Source organism: Pongo abelii, chromosome 10 (assembly GCF_028885655.2).
Source record: "Pongo abelii isolate AG06213 chromosome 10, NHGRI_mPonAbe1-v2.0_pri, whole genome shotgun sequence".
Classification (NCBI taxonomy): Eukaryota; Metazoa; Chordata; class Mammalia; order Primates; family Hominidae; genus Pongo; species Pongo abelii.
Window position 1 is genome coordinate 42,947,504 of NC_071995.2, and position 18,443 is coordinate 42,965,946.

Below are 18,443 nucleotides of genomic sequence, written 5' to 3' on the forward strand. Positions count from 1 at the left end.
GCAGTGGGCAGAGTGCAGGGGAGGCTCCTTTTTTATAAATATTGTCCAAATATTTGATGAGTATTTGGTCTTGAAGGGACACTGTATTATGAGTCTGCTTTGTGTGTGTGTCACAGTACGGTGCAATGGAATATGGTTCTGGAAATAGAAGCACTCTCTTATTATCTAAGCAATTACATTTTGAGGAATTGAAGAGCACTAGTAACAGTACTGGAGTGACAAATTTATAATTAATTTCATCATTTGTTTATTTTCTCATTTATTGAGCATCTATAATATGCAAGGTATTGTTTCAGGTTCTCGGAATATAGAGTTGAATAAGACAATGGCTTGCCCTCTAGGAGTTCATGGACTAGTGGAGAAGAAAAACAATGACCACACAGTTTTCTTGTGATAAGAAGGATCAACACGTATCTTTTCCCCAGATTTTATCTTCTATAGTGGTGGGCAGTTGTCAAAAAGTAACCATGTGATAATTTTGAATTCTGTTCAATGTAAACTGCAAATTTTGCTTATAAAAATCACTCTTTTAAAAAAAAAAGAAAACTTTTTCCTATAACTGGATGGCCAACTGAAAATATACTGTATTATATTCTATTTTATTTTTTTGAGACAGAGTCTCGCTCTGTTGCCAGGCTGGAGTGCAGTGGCGTGATCTCAGCTCACTGCAAGCTCCGCCTCCCAGGTTCACACCATTCTCCTGCCTTAGCCTCCTGAGTAGCTGGGACTACAGGTGCCTGCCACCATGCCTGGCTAATGTTTTGTTTTCTTTTTTTTGTATTTTTAGTAGAGACAGGGTTTCACCGTGTTAGCCAGGATGGTCTCCATCTCCTGACCTCATGATCCACCCATCTTGGCCTCCCAGAGTGCTGGGATTACAGGCGTGAGCCACCGCACCCGGCCAAAATACTGTATTTTAATAGCCGATAATGCAATGATTGAGTTTTTGGCTCCACCTGTAATAATGGGGCAGTTTTTACTAGACACCCAAATTAGTGCTATAGGAGCATGAAGTGGAGGCAAGTAACTTAACCTGGCACATAAGCAATGACATTGAAATAAAAATTTGAAGAAAGAGTAACACCGGGGATATGGGAATGTGCATTCCAGGTAGGTAGAAAATACTTAAGATGAGGTTGAAAATAAGAAAGATATAATTTAGTGACTTACCAAAATATTGATAGTGAAGGAAAGAGAAAGGTTAAGAATGGCTCCCACTTTTGGATCGGGGAATTGAACTGATGATAATACATTATTCAAGAAGGGTAGCACAGCAAAGGGGAATCTTTTGAGGAAAAGCATTTTTTACCAGAATGTGGAGAGAATATTTATTAATTTTCTGAATTGCCAAATGTATAGTACTGGACCCTGGCCATGAGTAAAAAATGTTCTTACCCTGACAAAGTTTACATCTTCATGTATGACTTTCTTTTTCCTTCTTTTTTTTAGAAGCAGCAGCTGAAGTGGTAATAATTGTAGAAATATCTTTGTTGAGAAGGGGGCCAGGCGCAGGGAGGGAGGGAAAGCTCCTGTCTTAAGATAGATGGGAAAGACAGAGAACTGTAATGAAAACTATCAATTTGAATTTGGAATTTGCATTCTAGAAATTATTAGAAAAGACTGCCACTTTTTTTGTTAATGTAAATATTAAGTCATTGAGTTTACTTGCCAGTAACAAACTGGAGTGAGAGACTGATCCATCCAGATTCAGACATTCCCTGATTGACATTTCTTTTCATTAGAAACAAGTAACCAACATTGCCCAGGAAGTTGTAGTTATTCGAAAATGATTGCTGAATTAATGTTATCCCTTTCTATGCTTAAATTTATTTTAATATTTAAAAAGGGAATGAAGGACAGGGATTGTCAAGATAGAAGTCAGAAGGAAAAATTGGTGTCTAATGAGGCAAAGGATGATAAAATGTATTAAAAATTGAAGTGAAAAATTATGATAGCCAATATTTATATAGTACTTAAGAGTCTTCAAGTCAGTTTCATATATATGTCAGTTAGCTTATTCTCCACAGTAACTTTCTGATGTAGGCATTATAATCTGCATTTTATTGATGAGGAAACAGACTTAGCATCAAGTGATGTGCCTGAGCCTCAGGGCTAAACCATGTAGCGCTCTTATGATTCAAGTCCATTGTCCTGTGTAGCAATACATAGCCATCGTGTTCTTGAAAGCTACGCTTCTGTCTTTGTATTTTATGTTTTATTACTAACATTCTTTGCATTAATAATGACTGAGTGGCTCTATTTTAAAATCTCGTTGTAATATCACAAGGCCTATACTCTGCAAGCCTACAACCTTTTGCTAATATAGGAAGTAGAATTTCTCTCACCCCGTTGTTCACCAAAATATGGCAAATCCTGTTAAACTGAGGCCAGAGAAAGAGATGTTGGAACGCGTTAGAACAATTATGACTACCAGAGAATGATGCAGCAGCAGGGTGGGCGGGGATAGACTCAGCTGAAGTGAGGTGGGGAGTGAGACTGGGCAGGCCCAGCAATCTGGAAAGCATGAAGTGACGGGAAATGGTGGGCCCTGTATGTGGTTGCTTTTACTCTCTTTTTTATTTGTTTATTTTGTTTTGTTTTTGAGACAGAGTCTTACTCGGTTGCCCAGGCTGGAGTGCAGGGGTACAGGGGCCCAATTTCGGCTCACTGCAACCTCTGCTTCCTGGGTCAAGCAATTCTCCTGCCTCAGCCTCCAGAGTAGCTAGCATTACAGGCATGTACCACCATGGCCAGCTAATTTTTTAATTTTTAGTAGAAACGGGGTTTCCCCACTTTAGCCAGGCTGGTCTCGAACTCCTTACCTCAAGCGATCTGTCCACCTGGCATCCCAAAGTGCTGTGATTACAGGCGCTTTTTAAATTTTTTTATTTTTATTTTTGAAACAGAGTCTCTGTCACTCAGGAGGCTGGAGTGCAGTAGCGCGGTCTCAGCTCACTGCAACTTCAGCCTCCTGATTCAAGTGATTCTTGTGCCTCAGCCTCCTGAGTAGCTGGGACTACAGGCATGCGCCACCATGCCCAGCTAATTTTTGTATTTTTAGTAGAGATGGGGGTTTCACTACATTGCCCAGGCTGGTCTCGAACTCCTGGTGTCAGGTGATCCAACTATGTGGTTGCTTTTAGAATAATGACTGGTGAGTGCTGGCGTTCAGGTCAAATATTAGATGTATGCTGAGATCCAGTTTTCAGAATGGAAAGAAGAGTTTCAGGTACAAGACAGCGTGGCAGATCTCTAGATATCCTGCCCAATCTGGATATGTGGACATATCCTCATTCGCAAGGTGATATGAGCCATTCCTTTGACATTTCTTTAGTTGTGTACGTTGACTAGATCACAGAATTCCTGAGGTTAGATTCTGTACCCTCCTTATCTTGATATCTGTACTTACATCATCTAGCTCAATCCCTGGCACATGCATGTCTTTAGCCACTTGCCAGAGTATTGTATCTGTTTACCCTGTGGAGCTTTCCCATTAGTTCTAATTGTGAATGCTATATAAATTTCACTACATTGTTTTTTTCTTTTTTTTCTTTTTTCCAAATTGTATTAGTCTGTTATATCTCTATCTGGCTATATTGAAGCAGTTATTTGCTGATTTTTAAAATTTATACATACAATACTATTTTAATTTCTTATAAACTTATATCTAACATCAGGAGTTCTTTGGATTATTCACAGCAGCTCAGGAGACAAATTAATGTATTTTAAAAGATGTGCAATTTTGGAATCAGGTTTAGATTCCCATTGTGTCACTTTGCTTGGTTAACTTCATGCAGCCAATAACCTTAATTATTCTTCATCTGTGAAAACAGGGACAAAAATAGGATTAAATAAGATAAGACATTTAGAAGTACCAGGCACAAAATAGTAGGTACATTTCTGTTTACATGTCTTCATATCATTGAGTCTGTTACATGAACTTAATTTATATTTATATAGTGCTTTATTATTTTTTTTACAACATGCTTGTGAATTGTCATTTATATCTTTGCCCAACTTTGTGACCTAAACAGGGAAACTAATGTTATCACTAGCTTTAGATAAATAAACTTGAGAATAAGCATTGCCAAGGATCACGCAGCTAAGAAATTACAGAATCAGAACTTGAACCCAATCAATCCCTTCAGTCTATACCCAGTGCCCTTTGTGCCAGGCCTTGGTATACTTTTACTTGCTCTCTCTCTATATATATATTCACTATCTCTCTGATAATTTTAATGGCAACCAATCCCCGTAACAGATGAGTCATTGGACCCAACCACCTGCCATTCTAGTGCTAAGTTGGATAAATTGTGGATGCCTAATTCTGATTATCTTTATTCCTAGGGCACTACATATTAGGTATTTGGGGTTTTAACCACGAGTTTCCTGAGATCATTTTGTGTTTTCTCATAGATAATAGATTGTCTAAGTTGTAAACTTGTAGACAATGGCTCTTTTTATTGGCCAGTTTATATAAGTCTTAAACAACTTTGCTGTATAGATTTTCTCTTTATTTTACAATTGGGACAATGGATGTTAGTTACTCCATTTCTAATTGGTAGACAAGTAATCATGTGAACTGCAGCTTTCTGCAGAGGCTTCCAGTGTTGCATTATTAATATGGCTGGGCCTCTAGAAAATTCTTTTGGGCCGTTAATTTTGGACTGTCAAATAGATCAGAAGCGGTACCACCAAGGACTTTATTGCTTCAATTTCACTATACTAATTGCATTGATAAAAATTTTTAAAGTATGCTCTTTTATTTTTCACTAAGTGTTATATAATTAATTCTATTGAATTTAGGAAAGGTAGCTATTTAGTGGGTTTCTTTTGACCCAAATCATCAATTATTCAGTGTTTACCTATAGTAATCCAATTGATAGTATTCTCACAGTACTTCATAAGTCTGTCTAGTGTGGCACTTAGAAATGACACTAAAATTAACATTAATTATGTCTCGGGTTTCTTTCTTCAAGAAAACGGAAACTTGTCTGGTTCTTCTTGGCTTCCCTAGGGCCTTACAACACAGTGTGCAAAATATAAAGTAGATTTTGATGTTTGTTCAACCTGATTTTGAACTGCACTTTCATTGTGCGTCCATGCAAAATCCCAGTGACATATCAAGACCAAGGTTTCTGTCATCACATTAGAATAACTATTTTTTGTTTTCTAGTCAGCCTTTTGATGAACAGATAACACAGAGGTCTCAAATACTGTTGTTCCAAGTGCTGAAATTAAATGAACTAAACATGATGCCACTGAAGATAGTACTTTTGCTGTATAAGGCTGAGGCATAGTGACAGTACTAAAAATACATTTCAACATATTACGTTAAGAAAAACATGATTTTATATAAGGAAAGAAATGAAATTAACATATTTGCCTTTTTAGAATTTTGTCCTGATTCTGCTCATTTTAATACAAACCCTCAGAGTCACCTTGATTTTGACTATTTTATTTTTGCTGAGAAATGAACTTTTTTAGTTGTGTTAGATTACCATAAATGAGAATATCAAACAGTAACTAGAGCCCCTCAGCAGTGGGAGTATAATTATCATATTGGCCTCATAAATCATTTGCTTCCCAGCATTCTATCAGGTCATGAGAGCAAGAGCTGTGGCTTTGTTCTACCTAGACGATGTTTCAATAAAGCCATTTCTGTTTTTATTCACTCAGATTTAGTTTTTTCTTTGTATTGACATTAACCAGTGAATCTATTAGTTTCCATTACCAGCAGAATAAATAAAACTATAAATAGTTCTAATTTCTTTCACAAATCCATTCAAGCTACATAGATACCATTTATTGGATAGAACATCTGGGTAATCTTGTTTGTCCTGTCTTTAGGCAAAATGCTTACTTTCTTAAGCTTGTCCTTTCATTTAGAGAAAAGAAAAAAATCAACTTTAGCAGCTCTGCCTGTTGACCTTAGATAACAGATAAATTGGGCATCTAATCATCTAGGAATCTAGATAAGATGCCAAGTCACTCCATCGGCTTTATAATACTGGTGTAAAAAAAAAAAAAAAAACAAAACCCCACAGTATTATGTTTCCTGTTTGCTGGTTCTGCCAAAAACCAAAATATCATAAATACCATAGATATAACTTTTTTAACATCTGTCTTAATACTATAAAAAGATTAGGTCTTTTCTTCCAAATGTAAAGCAAGCTGCCCAGCACCAACTTAGAACAGACTTATCATAGCCTAGCATATAAGCACATTTTAGCAAGTTTTAAAGATGGTCTGTAGGAGTGTAATTATCTTGGACAACTGTTGTACTGGAATAACCAGTTTAGTATGTTACAACTCTCTCAATGTAACAGACTGTGTGGTGATTACTATAGCCCTCCAGGAGTTCTCAGAGGCAAGCACCTTAATTTTGGCAATGGTTGCAGCTCTTCAAGCCTTTGCTCATCTCATCTGTTTTCTGTTTCTGCTTTGGTTCACACATAGGGTGTCCTCTAATGAACTCAGTTTTTCAGAAGAGTTAGAATCACTTGATTGTACTCTCATTTCTACTGGCATTTCTTTTCAATTCATAAGTATACAAAGATGTGAGGTATTTTTTCCTCAGATTCTGTGTGAACCTAAAATTGAGTCCAGGCCGGGAGCGGTGACTCACGTCTGTAATCCCAGCACTTTGGAAGGCCGAGGCAGGCAGATCATGAGGTCAGGAGTTCGAGACCAGCCTGGCCAGTGTGGTGAAACCCCTTCTCTACTAAAAATACAAAAAAAAAAACTAGCCAGGTGTGGTGGCGCACCTGTAGTCCCAGCTACTTGGGAGGCTGAGGCAGGAGAATCGCTTGAACCCAGGAGGCAGAGGTTGCAGTGAGCCCAGATTGTGATACTGCACTCCAGCCTGGGCAGTCGAGGAAGATTCCATCCCAAAAAAAAAGAAAAAGAAAATTGAATCCAAATATTAGGAGATTTCTTAGTGAGGTGCCAAACCTAAGTATTTGGTAACTGAATTGGCTAAATTATTGGCTGGTATTTTGGTTTTGTAAACAATCACGTAGAGATCTCTTATGATTCTGCCCTATATGTATGTTGAGTTTTCTTCTTTTGGGTCACTGAATGTTTCTAGATCAGTAGGAACCCAGCCTTCTCTTCTATAAAAGCTTTTAATGGATTAAGGGAAAACATAGTATGCATTTTTAAAAGTCACTACAAAGCCGAGATAAATCACACACTATAAAATTAAAGCATTATTTATTTATTTCTTTTTGAGACAGAATCTTGCTCTGTCACCCAGGCTAGAGTGCAGCTGCATGATCACGGCTCACTGTAGCCTCAACCTCCCAGGCTCAAGCAATCTTCCCACCTCAACCTCCTGAGTAGCTGGGACTACAGGTGCACACCATCACGCCTGGCTATTTAAAAAAGGTTTTTGTAAAGATGTCTCACCATCTTTACAAAAGTTTGCCCAGGCTGGTCTCAAACTCCTGGGCTTGAGCACTCCTCCCGCCTTGGCCTCCAGAGTGCTAGGATTACAAGTGTGAGTTATCATGCCCAGCCAAAAGTAATTTTTTGTAGTTTTATACTTATTCCATACTCAAACTCTCCAGTTTTGAAAAATAAGTCCTTTATAACTGGTTTGTCCAAATTAGGATCCAGTTGAGGACCCTATATTTCTAGTGGTTGTGTCCTTTAGGGCTCTTTAAATCTGATCTCCCTTTTTAATGTCATTGACTTGTTAAAGAGGCTGGACCTATTGATAAATGAGAATAGTTATTTAAACTTACTTAAACATTAAATCTTTAAGCTTACTTCAATATTTAAGAATATCTCTTTACATTTGTTCAGAACATTTTCTTACATGGCAAAAATTCTATTCAAATTTTTCCAAGTTAAAAATAAAAAAGTTCTTTGCATCTCATTTGTTTAAACCAGGATCCAATCCAGAACCACATGCTGCAAATGATTGTTTTGTTAACTTGGAACAATTCATTTTATTCATGTCAGTAACTTGTTGACAAGATGAAACTATAACGTCTTACAGAATGACCTACCTTCTTGATTTGGTTTCTCTATCCCTCTAACACGGCACTTGTCCAATATGGTAGCCACTAGTCACAAATGGCTATTGAGCTTTTGAAATGTGGCTAGTCTGAACTGAGATGCGCTGTGAGTATAAAATATACACTGGATTTCTAAGACTTAATACAAAAGAGGTAAAATATTTCATAAATAGTTTTTTACACTGATTACATGTTCAAATGATAATTAGGGTAGTATGGGTTAAATAAATTATGTTATTAAAATTAATTTCACCTGTTTCTTTTTTTTTTTTTTAAGTGTCTCTACTAGTAAATTCTATCTGGCTCCCATTATATTTCTATCAGATTTAAAATAGCCAGGCATGGTAGCTCATTCCTGTAATCTCAGCACTTTGGGAGGCTGAGACAGGAGGGTTGCTTGAGGCTAGGAGTTCGAGACTGATTAGCCTGGGCAACATAGGGATACCCCTGTCTCTACAAAAGAAAAAAAAAAAAGTTTTTAAAATGTTTTTTCATTAGTCAGGCACGGTAATATACACCTGTGGTCTCAGCTACTTGGGAGACTGAGGTGGGAGGATCACTTGAGCCCAGGAGGTTGAGGCTGCAGTGAGCTGTGATCGTGCCACTGCACTCCAGCCTGGGTGACAGAGTGAGACCTTGTCTCAAAAAAAAAAAAAAAAAAAAGAAAGAAAAAGAAGATTGCTACCCACAAAGGGACTCCACAGCAGTACCCAGACATGTAATAGAAAAAAGAACATCAGTAAAGTGTTCCTTAGTTAGACTTTTGTAACATTTGCTTGCTGTGTACCCGCTAAATGATTTTCAGTGGTAGACCTTGCCTAGAGAATTTTAAGACCTAGTGTTCTACAACCCTGGCATCGTCTGGTAGATCCAGTAGATGAAACGGCTGCTACAGATTTTTGAATATATCTGATAGCTGAAAGGGTTAAATAATATAAACCTGTCAATTCACTACCAATGCTAATAATCCGGTGCTGCTGATTTAAAAGTAAAGAACTATGTGAGCCAGTGCAGGTTCATGCTTCATTTGTTTATATATTCATTCATTTATTTTTAGTGTTGGAAAACCTTGGACAGACAATTGTCCCCGATTTGGGATCACTGGAAAGTCAGCATGATTTTCGAACCCCGGAGTTTGTGAGTACTATTCCTTTATCTTAAATTTGTATTCTTTAGCTAAGAGATTTTTCACAAAAGGAGAAAAAAGTTCTTTTATGAATTCATTCCTTCAGTGGCTGTAGATCCTACATAGATCTTATTGCAGGGACTGTGCGTTCAGAGCTCTGGTGTCTCTCGAGAATAGGTTGCTGAACTTGATTGTCTCAGCATCATGGTCTATAGGTTTGTTCTTCATATTGTTCATGTAATTGCAAATGGGAGTTCATTTTGTAATAAAATAGCATCTTGTTTCTGAAACTCCTGTTCCATTCATTGATACCATTGCTATCAGTATCTGTTGTTAGTAACTCTGGAAAAGCAGTCTTTAAGCATATACAGGTATATTGACCAGTGCCAGTCACTGGTAGTGAACATAGTCTGCTTTCCCTTTCATCCTGGAGCTTTCAGTGATACAACCTACATGTTATCTTGTAGGGCTAGGAATATTCTGTAGGTTATCTTGTAGGGCTAGGAATATTCTGTAGGTTATCTTGTAGGGCTAGGAATATTCTGTTGGTTGTTTCTACAAGCAAGGGAGGTAAATGCTCCCACTAAATTGGACTCATTAAAGATTAGCCATAGTTCCTACCCTTAAGGAATTAAAAATCTTATTAGAAGCTACTGTGATTTTATTAATGCCTTGTTTAAAGAAAATTAAGCACATAGGATGCCTTGTGCAAAATATCCTTACTAAATAGATTTTTACATTAGGCTCATTTGGAGGGGGGGATGGGAACAAGTGTTTCTGTGACTCATGTACCATATTATTGCACCAGATGTGTAGGAAAAACATGCCAGGATCCACTTACATTTCCTGATTTTTGTCCGTGTTGCAAATGGCCTACCACTTTAGGAGTGCAGAAATCTTTTTTTATTTATTTTCAATGTGATATACAATCACCACTCCAGTAATTGGTGGAGCACAATTGTATTATTGGTAACGACCAAAAAAACCTCATTATGTGCTTTTTCTGTTCTTGCTCACTCTTTATGGATTGCCTAGTCAATTCAACCAAGAGTAAAGAAACTAGAGAGTGCTCTGGACTGAAAAGGGATGGCACATAAAACTGTATCCACAATGCCATTTTATTTCAAAGTGTGGGACTCCTGTGGTGTACTAGCAGATTGCCTACTGTGAAAATCACCTGGATATAATAGAAAGACGTAGTATTCAATGACTTCCCTATTACATTCAATAAGATTTCTGGTAAAGCGAAATTGTGAATGCCCACCAATATTCCTGCATCTTAAAGTAGCAGAGCAATTTTGTGGTTTTTCTAACTTTTGCAGTTAGAGACCGAAAGCAGAATTGACACAGATATTTCACATTTGAGTATGATACTGGTAGACACTCATGAAGCTGCCTCTTTTTTTGTTGTTTTATTTTTGGCTCCTTTTGTTGATACTTTTAAAGCAACATATCTAATCTAAAAAGAACTGTGTGCAACAAGGTGTTGGTGTGCCTGGTAAACCTATACATAGTTTGCACCAAGTTCCCTATGTGAAAATAAAAGTATTTTCCTCAAGAACAGCCTTGAGTGTATTGTGATGTTGCAGATTGGCAAGTCTCAGCAGTTTGTTGCCACAGATAAGGCAGATACACTGATAATCTTCCTCCACCTTCAGCATTAACTTCTTGAGTACCACATTTTCCTTTTCAAAGTGGAAGAAGACAGCTAGTCTAAGCTAGAATGACCAGGGGTGGAACTCCGGGCTCACAGAATACATTTACCTTATTGAAAGACTTGTTTTCACAGTGAATCTGAGAACACCCAAGCTGGAAGGAGATTCTTGGGCTAAATCCGCACTTTTTTATTTTGCAGTCTCATGCTTACAGAATTATTGAGAGTCATATTGTTAGACTGCATTGATGGCATTGAAAACTGTTAATCACAATATCCCTGTATGTGTGGTTGATAACAGATTTCTGTATCCTGGCTATTATCTTTCTCTAGTTATGGGTTCATAACATGTTCAGGAGAGAATCTGGGATTTTCTTGTGCTGCATAGATTTTCATACATCTGATGCTCATTAAGGCCACTTCTTTGTGTAACATGTAAATAGCTGCTGTGTTTTCTCCTTAGCATCAGCTTAGCCAGTGTACTCCCAGTTCCACAGTAAACATAAACTGCTGTCTCCATGGTAAACAAACAGAAGGTGTAGAAGTGGTGCCTTGAGAATAGGGTGCCCAGGGGAATCAAGCATTATATTTAAGCTCAGCTCTTTTTGTAGGCAGAAGCTTACAGCATCAGTGAAAATGGGTGGCTCCCGTTGTATAGGCAGGCAGATGACAAGACAAAATCAGGTAAGTTGATTCAAGCCACATTTTAAAATCAGAAATGGGTGTCACAGTACAAACCTGGGAGCAGAAAGAACCCAAAAGCAAAGCAAAATTGAAAAAAGAAGACTGAAAAGAGGAATAAAAGGAGCTGAAAAATCAATATTCTATTTTTCTCCATCTGGCATTTTGGAAGGTCCAACTGCAGTTTGCGGAGTTGAACCGAAATCAAAGCCTAGTTCATGTTTACTAGGGCCTTATCCTCAAATAGTTCAGATTTTAGAAGGATCAAGAGCCTAGTGTTTTTATACAATGGGGTGTATTTATAGAGTTTGGCTAACAGGGAGACTGAAATGCTTATCATTATTAGTTCATTTCCTTCAGAATTTCTGTTTTTCTTTCCTTTGAAATGAGGCCTAAGAGAACATTGCCAGTTGAATAGTCTTGGCTGCTGGCATCATAAGCACATTCAAGTTTTCCTTCACAGCTCAGGTGTCTCTAATGTGACTAGTTAGGTAAAGCCAGCACTGCTGTATAGTGTGTATAAATCACAGTGAAATAAATGATGCTGTGAACCTCCCACGTGGCCTGGAGACCACAGCCTACCTTGCTCTTGGCAGCATCCCCAGTGGCTTCTTCTCTCACTTGCTGCGTTGTTTGTCCATTGATTACCTGTCACCTGCATATCTGTGTTGCTCTTCTCCAGCTCCTGCCCCACTTTGCAGACTGAGGCAGATAAGTTTAGCTAAACTATGCAAAAATGGTAAGTGGCGAACAGAGATGTGAACATAAGGTACATGTGTTCTTGCTACCCCAAAGCTTAGGAGCTGGGAATGTGTTGAAACTAGAAACTGACATAGACACACTCCAAAGTAAGGTGGGTGTGTGGGTAAGAGCCCAGGTGAAAGGGACCTGGCAAATACTGACATTAGAAAGTAACTCGATGATCTTGCTGTGGTGGGAAACTGTCCCAATCCTGGTTCAGTTTTTTGTTTAAGCACAATGAAATCTGTTTTATAACTTGTTTCATTAACATTTTATCATGACTGTTTTCCCACACTGTTTTGTTTTCTTCAACATTGTTATTGTCTCTGACATTATTTGTTCAATATATTGATAAGCATAACTAATCCATTGTTACTTTGAAAGCAGTTAGTTCAAGGAGGATGTAGTCAGGAAAATGGTGGCATAGCCAGATGTTCTGGAACTATGTGAATGGTGACTATCATTTGGGGACATGGATGAAAATAGATTAGGTGCATGATGACTCTGGGGAAGGGAATCAGTTAAAGTGAGGCTGGGAACTGAGGACCAGAGACTCAGATAACCTTGTAGAGTTCAGTCTTAAAAGTAGAGACTTCAGAAATAGGCCATGTGATTGAAACTGAGAATGGGGAGGCATCCACATGGTGATGGAGCAGATAAATGTTGTTCTGCATGTGGTTGCATGCAGGATATCCCACACTTCCCTTAGTTCGCCCAATCCCAGGTCTGGTTAAGAGCAAAGGAGATCTAAGGGGCAGTCATGGCTGGCCCATTAGACCCCAGGTTGATTCCAAGCCCCAAGGAGTTGAAAAAAAATAACTGGAGATGCAGGGGGAGCAGTAATGATCAAGGCTATTTCTAGAAACTCTGACTCTGTTGACATTGACCCAGAAACTCAGATGGGCCAGTTGCCTGAGTATACATGGGCTGAGGGATGGGGTGTGGGAAAGGATTCTGATCTAGCAGTGGTGAATCTGCTTGCAGCAAGCTGGAAGATACTGCCGTGGATAGAAATCAGGCTGTGGTCAACATGAAAACACAAGAAAAGAGAAGCCCAAGGAATTACGTTTTATGATCTGAGACTGACTAGTAACACCTCCATTTTCCAGCCTTTCTAGAACTCGAGGTTTATATATAACCCTACTGACTTTTGAGAAGCTGGAAGATTCTTATTGCCTCTGATCTCATGCCAACCGAGGATGTTTTTCATTGCTTAGTCTCTATGAAATTTGGAATAAATAATAAGAAAGAATTTGGGATGGCAAAAGAGTATTAGGTTTATAATAGGATAAATCAGGAAAGATGATGAGAAACCGTAGGATTTAGAAAGGCTAAATAGAAAAATAGACTCAGGTAGATGAAGATTAAAGGGGAACAAATATATGCCCCATTAATTAAGTGTCACAGATACACAGAGAGAAGGAAGTCTGAAGAGTAATTATCCCCCTTTGAGATTTTGTTTAACTGACTCCCTTTTTGAGGGAAGATACTACTTTATAGAAAAATACTTTTGATTCCCTGAAATTCAATTTTTGATTATCTTCAACCATATGAAAACATATGTGATCCCAAGGAAGAGTTAAAATATTAATTTACTAAAATATTCATTTGATATCTACTATTTTAGGTGAAGAAACAGAAAAAAAATCGCTGCACTTGTGAAGCTAACATTTTGATGGGGGAGACATGAAACACAAAATAAACGTCAGATAATCCTTTAGAGAAAAAGTAGGGATTATTTGTGTGTATGTGTGGGGGGGTGACAGTTTTAAATAGGGTGTTTAGGGAATATCTCACTGAGAAGTTGCCAAGTGAAAAAACCTCAAGGTGCTGCTGGAGCAAGCTCTTTGGAAATCTGGAGGAAGAACATTCCCAGCAGAAGGAGTAGCATAAACAGGTTTTGAGGTAGGAGAGTTTGTTAGATACATTTAAGGAAATGGAAGACCACTGTGGCTGGAGTAGAATGAAAGATCGAGAGAATAATAGATATGAGGACTTTGTAGGCCATTATAAAGACTTTGGTTTTATTCTGATTTGGGAAGTCATTTGAGGGTGAACCTTTGGAGGGTAAACTGGCAGATTTTGAGCAGAGGAGCAACCTGAACTGACCTGTTTTCATAGGATCCCTTGGGCTGTCCTGAGAATAGATTATGGAGGAGCAGAGCAGGGGCAGAGAGACCTATTAGACTTTCTCAGGAATCCAAGTGAGATGGTGGTGGGTTGGTCCTGAGTGTTAGTTATGGTGATAGAGAGACATACTCAAATTCTGAATACATTCTGAGGGTAGAAGCAATAGAATTTGTTGACAGATCAAATGTGAGCTGTGCGAGAAAGAGCAGTCAAGGAATGACTCCAAGTTTTTGACCCAGAAGACTGTGGAAGGAGCCGTTTAGGGAGAGGATATGCAGGAGAAAAATCAAAATTCTGTTTTGGATATGTAAAGTTTGAGACATTCAGGTGGAGATGTCAGTATGCAGTGGGATATGTGAACCTGGAGTAAGAGTTAAAGAGGGGGGCCAACCCGCCATCTGAGAGTTGTCAGCACACAGGTGACGTTTAAAGCCATGGGACTAAATGAGAGCAGCAAGGAAAGGAGTGAGATAGAATAGAGAGGAGATGCTGGACTGAGCCCGGGGGCACCAGTGTTTACAGGTCACGGAGATGAGGAGAAATCAGCAGGACAGGCTGAGCCAGGAGGAGCCGCTGAGGTGGGAGGAAAGTGAAGAGTCTTGGAAGCCAAGTGAAGAAAGTATAAAGTAGGAAGGAATGACCACATTCTGATGATGATGGAGAATTGACCACTCTATTTAACAATAGGGAAAAGACCATGACAGGAGGGTTTTGGGTTGAGTAATGGAAGAAGAGGAACTGGATACAGAGAATTTAGGTAACACTTTCGTGTGTGTGTGTGTGTGTGTGTGTGTGTGTGTGTAATTTTTTTTTTTTTTTTTTTTAGAGAAAGGGGGTAGTACCTGGAAGGGTGATTACCGTGAAGAGAGTTTTAAGATGGCAGGAATTACTGTTTGTCAGGTAGTGGGAGCAGTTCAGTAGGGAGAGAAAATCTGATGATGCAAGAGTGAGAGGGAAGGATTACTGGAATAATATCCCTGAGAGGGCAAAAAGGGAATCCCGTCTATAAGTGGAGGGATTGGCCATAGCTGTAGGGACTGTTCCTTCTTAGAAGTAAGAGGGAAGCCAGCATATTGGGACACAGGTGAAATTAGTTCAGTAGATTTGATAGGAGATTGCGGAAGCTTTTTCCTGATTGGTTTTCATTCACCAGTGAAATGGAAAGCAAGGCGTTAGCTAAGATTGAAGAGGGAAACGGGATCTGAAGAGAGAAGAAAGGGGTGAGACACTCATCTGGAAGAGTGGGAAAGTGAATGCACTGGGAAAATGGAATGTCATTGCTGGCAGCAATGAGAGCCTACTCAAGGGTAGTGGTCATGGTCAAGGTTGGGTGGTTGTGTGTTTTTCCCATTCAAATCCAGCTTGGGCGGAGCAAGTGTAGAATAGGCAGAGTTTGATTTAACCAATTTGGGGAGCGAGAGAGTAGGCTAACTGGAGCAACCTGGAAAAAGTTCTAGGATTTCTCGGCTGTGGCCAGGGCCTGTGTGGGGCCAATGATCCTGAATTTATAGTCCTACCACACTGCCCTGCTGTGTGGCTTTCTCCAACATCATTCAGACAGCGAGAAAGCAGATAGCAGCCCTCAGCCAGAGTTAGGGCTTTGTAGATGGACATTATGGAGAGTACAATATTGGCAAGATGTCACTGAAACAGTGTGCTCTGGAATGTGGCCCTAAACACGGAAGGAAGGGAAGAAAGAAGAGGGTCGGCAAATTGATTAGAAAAAGTCGAGAGGCCCCTGGGGTCTTGTGAAATGAGTAGGTAATGTAGTTGTGGTCAGAAAGAGGGATTCTTAAAAAGTTCTTTTTGAATATTTCTTAAATAAATGCTTCTTGAATTTTTCAGGATGGCAAGGGCCGGGGTGAGACTATGGCATTAGTGCATGAAAGGGAGAAGGTGATTGGCAGTAAGAAGTGAGGCTACTGAGAGTCCAGAATGCATTGGTCATGTCATGTCTCTGGATGCACAGGTCCTGGTCTGATGAAGGACACACAGTGGAGAGGAACATGTGAGCCCAGAATCAGAATTTCAGTGAACCAGGAGCAGCAGCTGGGAATTTGGAGATGATAGACTTTAGGAAGCTTTGGGGTTGTATTCTATTCACATGGACCTGAAATGAATTTTCTTCCAAGAACATTGAGGAGTAATGGTCTGGAAGTGGCACTTGGGGAAAGAACATTAATCTTACTTCTTTGCCCTGAGGTGTGAAAGGTATGAGAGAATCAGAGCCAGCTACCCACAGGTCTACAAATTTTTGCTTGCAGGTTTTGTCTCAAAGTGGGTTCAAGGATCTATCTTCATCATTTTTTTTTTTTTTTTTTTTCCCTGAGTAGTTCAGACTTTGTTTTGGTTATTTCTGAAGCAAATGAATCGGTGTTAGGGCTATTGAAAAATATTTGGGTGTATTTTATGGTCAATCCAAGACCTTTCTTGGCTAATCCCAGAAACCCAACTAAAGTCTCAAGGTCTGTCCACAGACTCCCAGATCTTCAGGATCAGAAATTCTGAGAATAAGGCAGTACCCTCTTAGTTAAGCATTTTTTCACTTGGACTTACAAAGAAATATGATGACTTTGCCTTGTGTCTTTGGCCTTAAGCTTGCCAAACTAAAAAAGAAACTCAACCAAAAAAGAAAACCAAACAAAGGAACATTAATTTGGCAAAAGGACTCTGAAAAGGGGGAAATGAGATCAGAGAGAAACTGGCTAGTAAGAATTGCTAAATTGGCCCATTTGCTGTGGTAGGAATTCACATGGCATCTCAAGGCTGAAAGCTTTTTGTGCATTCAAGAACCGAAGGTGATGGAATGTGCATTTTTGTCTGAATATGGAGGAATATTTATTTGCTGTGTGTGGCTGATTCAAAAGCTAAATTTATGGATTTGTTAGGATTGGGGAGTATGAGCAAAAGTGCAGCAGTTTAACATGTGAAGATGTCATTTAGAAATTTTTTGGAATACAGAATGTTATTTTCCCAGAGAAACAGTCATAAATGGTGATTAAGTTGCTGGGCCCAGCCAGACAAGACCTACTAAAGCCAATTTAACTCAGAAGGCTAACAAATGATCATTCTGTACTAATAATCCTCTTGAACACTCTAATCTTTTATTTTTTCCATTCTTAGCCCAAAAATGTGAGTGTAAAATGAAAGTCCTGAGTAAGCGAGTAAAGGCTTGTGAAAAAATGCTTAGCATGATCAGAGAGATTGATTGATTTTTGAGTTATGTGAGATGATGAAGAGGCAGTGGTCAGCCCACAGTTTAAGGAAGTCAGTTTAACTGTATGAGATGAATGAGAAAACAGCTTACTAGCTTCTATATTACTTTTGTCTTTTCTGCTAATGAAAGTGAACTTTAGATTGATGATGGTTAAAGGTCTGGTGAAGTCTACAGAAGCTCATGCTGCCCAAGAATATTTTGGAAAAGAGTATAATTATTCCAAATGAGTTAACCAGGGTATTAAAAGAGCTTGTAGATTTGCTTTGGGAAGTGCAGCCGGTCATCTCAAGGTGATACAGGGACTGGGACAGCTGCCAGAACCTAGTGGGGCAAATGTGACAGTTCTCAAAAAGGGGTGAAGTTAGGGTAGAAGTTGGGCATAGGCTAAATTCCCATAAATGGAGACACTGGAGCTGAAGCACTAATCTGCATATTCCAGAATGAGATGTTTAAGCAGATGGTTTGTGAATATTAGAAAAAAGGTCATTTGAAGCCAACATGATGAGTTCAATAAAATAAGTCATCCCAAACTGAATACATTACTTTTTTTCAGTGGAGGTTGTTAGATTGACAGAATAGGAGAGAGCCACAGACACTTTTGTGTGTTTTGATTTTAGCAAGATGTGTGGGGAAAAGAATGTATTTAAATACAAAATGAAGAAATGTGTGCCTGGTGACAGCATGCTTATCTGGGCAGTTGTTCTTAAAACTCTGGAATAATGGATGAAAATCAATTTCTAGAGGAGACAAAAATCAATATGAATTAAAGTAAATTCCTGCCCCTAATTCATAAATATCAGCTGTTTAAGTAAAGAGCCTAAGAGCAGAGAGTAATGATGGATCACATGAAATGGCTGGGTATTTGGTTAA

The 18,443-nt window shown here is 38.9% G+C and overlaps 1 protein-coding gene across 4 annotated transcripts in view; it reads left to right on the plus strand.

The window, feature by feature from the left end:
- The window catches only part of ANO6 (anoctamin 6), a 212,809-nt gene that overhangs the window by 74,746 nt on the left and 119,620 nt on the right, over nucleotides 1–18,443 (plus strand). For 3 of the 4 annotated variants that reach the window (XM_024256710.3, XM_024256712.3, XM_024256711.3), the window contains one exon: nucleotides 9,082–9,161. The exons of the other annotated variant lie outside the window; for it this stretch is intronic. In XM_024256710.3, the coding sequence (XP_024112478.1) occupies nucleotides 9,082–9,161 (80 nt within the window). The remainder of the gene's footprint in view (nucleotides 1–9,081; nucleotides 9,162–18,443) is intronic. 4 annotated transcript variants of the gene reach the window in all.